Source organism: Pezoporus wallicus, unplaced genomic scaffold (genome assembly GCF_028554395.1).
Source record: "Pezoporus wallicus isolate ANWC-B61680 ecotype Strahan unplaced genomic scaffold, APGP_CSIRO_Pwel_v1 contig_2384, whole genome shotgun sequence".
NCBI lineage: Eukaryota > Metazoa > Chordata > Aves > Psittaciformes > Psittacidae > Pezoporus > Pezoporus wallicus.
The window spans coordinates 3,651,901-3,659,823 of NW_026640488.1; the positions used below are offsets into that span (position 1 = coordinate 3,651,901).

The 7,923-nt window shown below is 44.5% G+C and overlaps 2 protein-coding genes across 5 annotated transcripts in view; one reads left to right on the plus strand and one right to left on the minus strand.

Annotated features, from left to right (window-relative positions):
• The window catches only part of RXFP1 (relaxin family peptide receptor 1), a 45,449-nt gene extending 42,832 nt beyond the window's left edge, over positions 1-2,617 (plus strand). For 3 of the 4 annotated variants that reach the window (XM_057419103.1, XM_057419105.1, XM_057419106.1), the window contains 2 exons: positions 52-270; positions 2,315-2,617. In XM_057419103.1, the coding sequence (XP_057275086.1) occupies positions 52-270; positions 2,315-2,607 (512 nt within the window). In that variant the 3' untranslated portion in view covers positions 2,608-2,617. Of the gene's footprint in view, positions 1-51; positions 271-2,314 lie in introns of those variants that run through there. The other variant, XM_057419107.1, reaches the window with a different exon arrangement.
• Positions 2,618-5,910: 3,293 nt separating this feature from the next.
• Positions 5,911-6,575, minus strand: CUNH4orf46 (chromosome unknown C4orf46 homolog). The gene is made up of 2 exons (XM_057419252.1): positions 6,444-6,575; positions 5,911-6,327 (listed from the first exon to the last, which is right to left on the minus strand). The coding sequence occupies exons 1-2, from the start codon at positions 6,558-6,560 to the stop codon at positions 6,172-6,174; spliced, it is 273 nt and encodes a 90-aa protein (XP_057275235.1). The 5' UTR covers positions 6,561-6,575; the 3' UTR covers positions 5,911-6,171.
• Between the last annotated feature and the right edge of the window lie 1,348 nt (positions 6,576-7,923).

Consider the following 7,923-nt stretch of genomic DNA (forward strand, 5'->3'; position numbering starts at 1 on the left):
GGAATTGCCATTATGCTGTTAAATTATAAACAATTTTAACTTCTTAAACAGGTGTAAACTTGGCGGCTTTCATCATCATTGTGTTTTCCTATGGGACTATGTTCTACAGTGTTCACCAAACAGCTATTACAGCTACTGAAGTTAAGAATCATGTTAAAAAGGAGATGATCCTTGCTAAACGTTTTTTCTTCATTGTATTTACTGATGCACTATGTTGGATACCCATTTTTGTTTTGAAACTCCTTTCTTTACTTCGGGTAGAAATACCAGGTAAATCCTCTCTTTTGTGAGGCTGTTTTAACTATATGAAGAGTGTTGTTTCTAATTCAGAAGAAAAAGAATTTAGTATATTCAACTATATTACTATAATGAACTATGTATCTCTATATATGTACATAGAATATAATGAACTATATAGTTTTACTACTGAATTATATTGCTATATCTACATATATTATATATAGTCACCTTTGAGTCAGAATTACATTGGCTTTCCTCTTTTTATGGCTTTTGCCTGTTCTGTTGCCTAAATAAGGCTCAGGACAATTCAGTGTTTCCTATCTAGAATTAACAATAGAATTGTTATCCTGAAATAACTTTCTTCTACAATTTGGTACTTATAGTTCAAAACAGCGTTGTATAAATCTCTCTTACCTTCTTCATTCTATGAATATATTCCCAGGTAAAAATAACATAACCTAAAAGATTAAAAATTGCACCTTATTTGTTTTATTCTCTTCGCAATACCAGTACATGCCAGAAAAAAAACCAGCCCCATTATGTAGGGCTTGTAAACCCTGTTTACATGTGAACATGAACATCATTACCAGCAGCAAGAGCAGATCCAGACTCAATGTACAGATATGTGTCATACTACTACATTGGTGAGAAAACATTTTGTCTCAGAGGATGGTCTAGTGTGTGGTATCCCTGCCCATGGCAGAGGGGTTGGAACTATATGATCTTAAGGTCCTTGCCCACCCTAACAATTCTACAGTTCTATGATTTTGTCTTCTGTGCTGACCAGGAGTGTTGGGAGTCAGTCACCTTTTCAAAGTTTTGACTGACATTTCAAATGTCTGAAAGTTACATTGATTATGTCAAATATTTTTAATTATTTTAAATCTTCATGAAGTCATCAACCCACCTATGAAACTTTAAAGAAAACATTGTGAGAAGTAGAAGCAGATGTATTCTGAATCAAGACACCTTGAAGAAATCTTCAAGGTTCAGCAAAGGGTGATCTTGGGTTTAATAAATTAATGTTCTGTGTTAGATAAACCAGATTAGACAGTAATTACTCATTTCATAAAATTAAAGACATCACAGACGGTTGCCTAAATTAACAGAAGTTTTAAAGCCCATTTGATAGCGTTCTTTTTCCTTGTGGATACACTGCGACAGCTTTTGAATTAAGCATCTTTTTGTTTCCAAAACTGTAACCATGTGATAGGCATCAACAGGAATGTGTTGATATTGCAACAAAGTTGTGAAGCTGGGAGGCAGGGAGGGAGTTACTTAAGCTTGGGGAGTTCTGTAACTGTTTTATAAACCAAACAATGCAATGGAGGGCACCCACTAACATCTTTCAGCAGTTTAATCCTGCCCCTTCTCTGCCTGCCCCTCAGGTAACGTAGCTCTCAAACAGTGAGGATGAGAAAAGGATGCTGTAGAAATGCACACAGACTCTGATATAGGCAGGAGAACAGGAAACCTTCAGAAAGGAAGAGAGTGGCAACACAGAAATTCTTACTGAAAGGGCAAGAAGGAAATAAGGAGGATGTGTACAGCGCCCTCTGTGGGGGGAAGACAGGAGAAGCCCTGATGAAGAGGAGAAAATCAGCGTCTGAGGGGATACAGCAACTGGAGGATGCTGCTTTGCAGGATGGAACATCAGGAACATCGTTAGGACTGCACATCACTAGACATGAAAAGAGGATGGGGAACAGAGATCAGGAAGAGACAGGAAACAAAGCAGAGACAAAAAGTTTTGGGGCAAGAAAGTCGGGTTTGGCAAGAGCAAAAAGTGTGCCAGGGCAAATGGGAAGTTATAGCACAGAAAAGTGAAGATAAATGGAACCACTGGGAGAGTAAATAATGTTAGGTTTTGCAGAGTCCTGGAAACAGGGAGGTAAGAGTGCAGTGCAAGCATAACAGTGAGAAGAGAACCTGTTGTGACATGAACTCAGCCTAGAAGTGCAAAGCCACCCCTCTCACCAGGCAGCTGTGTACATAAGCATTAACCATTTGCATGAATTAACAGTAGAAATACTGGAATGCATATTACAGCTTCCTTTCTTTTTCCCTCCCTCAGGTACCATAACTTCTTGGGTGGTAATTTTTATACTGCCAATAAATAGTGCTTTGAATCCTCTTCTCTACACTTTGACTACACGACCTTTCAAAGAAATGATTCATCAGGTTTGGTATAATTACAGACAACGAAGATCTAAAAAAGGTAAATCTGGTCAGAAAACATATGGTCCATCATTCATTTGGGTAGAAATGTGGCCAATGCATGAAATGACTCCAAAGGTAATGAAGCCCATGCTTTGTACAGACTCATCTGATGCTTCGGTGACCTCGCAGTCAACAAGAATAAATTAATACATGTAAATACATTTTGAATTTTCACGGTGACATCTGCACTGTTAGCTTCACATCTGTGGGCTTACAGCTTTACAGCAAAAAGGAAAAAGGAGGGAGGTATGGCACCTGGGCCCATGTGAACTAACACAGGGAGAAGGAGCAATGTATCAGCAGGTAGAACTAATACAATAATAATTTCACCATCTCACAATGGTACCTGATACTTTGACAACTCATCTTAGACCACAAGGAGAAGTTACATTGTTTTTTTTCATCTCAGAAGCCTGGAGCATGGAAAAAAAAAACCTGAATTGTCATTTAAAACATCTTACCCTGAAAGCAGAATGTTTCAAAATTATCTGTCTTGGGGGGGGGGAGGGGGGGGGGAGATATCATTTGCATTAAACTTTTTAAGTTATTTGATTTCTCATTAAGAATTTTTTCTCTCTGCAAAGTTTCTGACTAGGTCTATTCAAGTGATTAGGGAGCAATAGCCCTATGAAAAATATGTACATTTAATAACTAGACCAGTTTATTTGTCAAAGAAAATAAAGTGAAAATTTTAATACTTTTAAAAATTTACAAACTTTTAACAATTTATCAACCATTTCACTCATGTAAAAACAGCCCTGAAATTGCAATGATCATTCAAATTCAGGCAGAACCAGAAATGTAGGAAGGAAAAATAAAAGGGATTTCCTCATCTGAGTGTCCCCCAGCAGTAGCTGCTGGGTTTCCCCCTTCAGGAGAGGATCTTTCCCTGAAAGACTGGACTTGAGTATCCCAACATCTCAATGCTTCCTCACTGGTTCTTCATGGGCTACCACAAGTAGCCTCCCACAGCTTGCAGACTTCAACAAATTTCAGTCTTAAGATGTCTATCTCAATGTATGGAATAATGGACGATGGCCATTTAGAAGACTATCAATCTTAATTTCAGTCACCTTGTACAGCTGACATGATGTGTTACAGTTAAAATGATTCAAGGACCACAGCTATTTAGCACTTTTTGGAGCATTATTCTACTTCCCAGTGTTATAAGGGTGAAAAAAAGTTATCACATCTGAAACAATCCTCTAGTGGCAGTTCCTTCGCATATACTTCCTGAAGAGAATCTTTTCCATTATGAATTGCTACAACTTCCTGTCTATTTTCAGTACCATACTAACAGTCCGATGGCCTAGAGGCCCACAAAGGTAAAAAGAATGCTGTGTTTGTGCATCGATTATTAGAGGTGTTTTAAAATGAAGTTAAAAGATACTTCCAGTGTTTGCACTTGACTTCTTAACAGTGTAAGAAGTAGAATTTTAAGAAGTGTGGCACTTCACACTTTAACTGTTTACAGAATTTTGGATTATCTTGAACTCGAAGATTGTTAGGCATCTTGTTTCCACTACTGTATGTTTTATTGAAATAAAAGATTATCTGCTGAACAAAATGATTTATTTTCCAACATTTGGGGTTGTGTGGTTAAAAACAGCCAAGTGAAATCCTGCCACGTGGATTGCCTTTCACTGGGGCAATTAGAACTCTTCTTAACAAAACTTGCACACTCTGAAGGACCAAGCCTTATCACAGTATCACAGTATGCTAGAGATTGGAAGAGACCTCGAAAGATCATCTAGTCCAATCCCCCTGCCGGAGCAGGAACACCTAGATAGTGTTACACAGGAATGTGTCCAGGCAGGTTTTGAATGTTTCCAGGGAAGGAGACTCCACAACCTCCCTGGGCAGCCTGTTCCAGTGTTCCGTCACCCTCACTGAGAAGTTTCTTCTCAAGTTTAAGTGGAACCTCTTGTGTTCCAGTTTGTACCCATTACCCCTTGTCCTATCATTGTTTGCCACTGAGTAGAGCCTGGCTCCATCCTTGTGACACTCCCCCTTTATATATTTATAGACACTTATAAGGTCACCCCTCAGTCTCCTTCAAACTATAGAGACCCAGCTCCCTCAGTCTTTCCTCATAAGGGAGATGCTCCTCTCCCTTAATCGTCTTCGTTGCCCTGCGCTGGACTCTCTCCAGCAGCTCCCTGTCCTTCTTGAACTGAGGGGCCCAGAACTGGACACAATACTCCAGATGCGGTCTCACCAGGGCAGAGTAGAGGGGAAGGAGGACCTCTCTCGACCTACTAACCACCGACCTTCTAATACACCCCAGGATGCCATTGGCCTTCTTAGCCACAAGGGCACAGTGTTGGCTCATGGTCATCCTGTCGTCCACTAGGACCCCCAGGTCCCTCTCCCCTACACTGCTCTCTAACAGGTCATTTCCCAACCTATACTGGAACCTGGGGTTGTTCCTGCCCAGATGCAGGACTCTACACTTTCCCTTGTTATATTTCATCAATGTCTGTAACTGCTTCTGGTGAGATCTGGAAGGATATGTGTCCCCACCATCGCCTCTTTTTTTTCACTCAACTTGATTATGGATATATTCAATGTCATATTTGTTTGTATAAGTAACATAACAATATTCATTTTTGATTTTTAGGAACATCTTTATTGCTTTGCTAAGAAAAATACAGTTTGTCTTTTAAAAAGTCATTCTACCAGTAAAAATAAAGCTGACTAGTAAGTCACAGTAGAGCCATGTTCTCCTGCAGCCTGCCATTGCATTTCAGCATTACTCTTTTCACAATGCTTTGGTAAAGGCACAGGAGTTTCAGTACAGGTATTCATTACAGATTAGCAATCTTGCAGACCAAAAGGTTCTGTTAACAGTAAGCTCTAGACTAACTAGTAACTGCTTAAGGCAAAGATAAAAAAAAATAGGACCAAACACTGAAAAACCTTTAACATGTTTCCCAGGCAATACATTTCACAAGCTCTTTTCCAACTGATGGAAGCTTTTACTTGCAGTTCAAAATAACCCATCCTATCAGCAAACAATGCTGTTAAACTTCTACCAGGCAGAGATACACGGTCCACCATAAGGCACTTTATTACAACAAAAGATATTGTAAAATTGTTTACAGCAATGAAACATCTTGAAAATAGCTGTAGCTTTATAGAAACATACTGCAATACTGCTAAAAAATAGTAAGGTTCGGGATACAGGGCTTATCTAAAGCTTGTAAATGAGACACAGCTTGCCACATTATCCCATCCTCAACACGAACAAAAAGTGTGCTTTTTCACTTCAGGGAGTGAAGTGAAAGTGAACTTCAGCGAGTTTCTCTGGAGTTGGCAGGGTTTATGCTGGTGACAACTCTTAAAAAGGAGGGCTCACAACAGCTCCTCGCAGGACACCACTTCCCCACCAGTAACGAGGTTTGAATGTACCACACATTAACTTCTTATCCAGCACATAAACGAGAGGAATTAAAAATGGGAAGTTAAAGTATTTCATGTGTGAGAATGCTTGAACAGCAACGGAAGAGTCCAGAAGTCAAAAGTGATTCCCTAAATAAAGTTATTCTACTCGGTGACTTACACACAGTACCCATACGAGCCATCAAATATTTCTGAGAGACCTCCGGGCTCACGGGGCGCTGAGGGAAAACGGAAATTCACGAGAACTCCCTTAAAGGCGCCGTTCAAAAGAAGGCGCGTCGCAGCCCGGGGAGCCGCGGCGGGGCAGGGTCAGCCGCTGGGCTTCAGGGACTCGTACCCCTCCCTCAGCAGGTCCCGCCACGTTCTGAGGAACCGGGCGTTCTCCGAGCACTTGGTGGCGAGCTCCTCCACCTGGGCCGACACGGCCGACGTCGCCTCCAGGACCTTCGCCAGCGAAAAGGCGGCCTGGAGGAACGGCACAGAGGTTGGCGCGGGCCGACACATGAAGGGACTCCGCCGCTCGCTCCCTCCCTCCCTCCCTCCCTCCCTCCCTCCCTCCCTCCCGCCGCGCCAGCACTCACGTCGCTGATCTGCAACTCCACCTCCGCCAGTAGCTCCCGTGTGTCACCTGCCAGCCGCTCCGGCGGCCGCAGCACCTCACTCCCGCCACACATCTCCCCAGGCCCCGCCTCGGCCATGTCCCGCTCTGCTCCTGGACACCGCCCACCGCCCAGCCCATCCCGCGCCGCGCTCCGCCCCGCCTCCCTCCCGGGCTCCGCCGCTAGCTCCGCGGCGTCCGCTGGGGAGGAGAGCTGCGGATCCGCCGGGAGCGGTAGTCTTTCCTGCGGAGCGCCCCCAGCAGTTGATCCCACCACCCCCTTCCTCCGAGCGCCTCCCTTTCAAACATGAGACGAGAATCAGTTCGTAGAGCCATTGCCCTGTGAGAGGCACTCTGGGAGCTGTAGTCCTGCCAGTGAGGGAGGTGGGACGGGACGGGGGCCCTCTTGCTAGTGGCCGAGTGCGCAGGCGCAGCCTCGCCGAGGGCGGTCGCGGGGTTCTGAGGACGCTGAGGGGTGCGGGTGTTGGCGCCATGGTGCTCTTCTGCTGCCCGTCCTCCAGCCGAGGTAACATGCCGGCTCGTCCCGGGGCGGCTCACTGTCCCGAGGGGACAGGGCTGGGGCTGCCGCCGCCCGGCGGGGAGGAGCGGGCCTGGCGAATGGCGCGGCGGGGAATGAGAGCAAAGGTCGTGGCTGGGGCGCGCCCGGGTGTCCGGGCGGCGGGGGCCGCGGGGCCGGGAGTGGCGGGGCTGGCGGGTGGCAGTCGGTGTCAGCGGAGGCACGGCCGTGTGCCCTCTGCCCCGGCGGTCTCTGACCGGTTGAAGGTACCGCTGAGCCAGAAGGCAGCGCTTACGGGAGCACCGGGTGGGCCAGGCAGGGGGCTGCTGTGCCTCTGCGGCGGGCGCATGAGGGTGGAATTATCTTTGTAGCCATACTAGAGGTTACCCTTTTTAAGCGAGAAAATAAAGCAGTTAAAGGCAGTCTTGCTGACTAAATAGACATTGTACTGACGGCAGTTAGTGAGAGCTGCGAGAGCGTAGAGTGCCTTCTTAGAGATTGTTTGCCTCGGCCAAAGGTTTCACCTCGCGTTTACCGAGTCCTTAAGCTCTCAGTACACTGGTAGCAACAGCTGAGTTCATTCACTGGAGAGAGCTGGCCCGTTCACGGTTTGGACCTGCCTTTGTAATTATCAGTTTTATTCCGGGTCGAATTTCACTTCTTTGACATGTGTGTGAAACAACTGACATTTTTAAACTATGCTATGTAATTCTTAGTACTGTCAGTTCTGTTCAGATACCTCAAAAATTAAGGTGTCATGTTCTATTATATCTGCATAGGTGCAGTTTATCGTGCTTACAAAAAACATTGCTTATTCTCAGATCCTGATTGCAAGTAAAGAATGATTCAGAGTCATGAGGTAGTATGATAACAATTTTTATGTTATTGCTGGTTAAGTACAAAATTGCTGTTCTAAAACTGGCATAGATAATACTTAGTGCCTTTG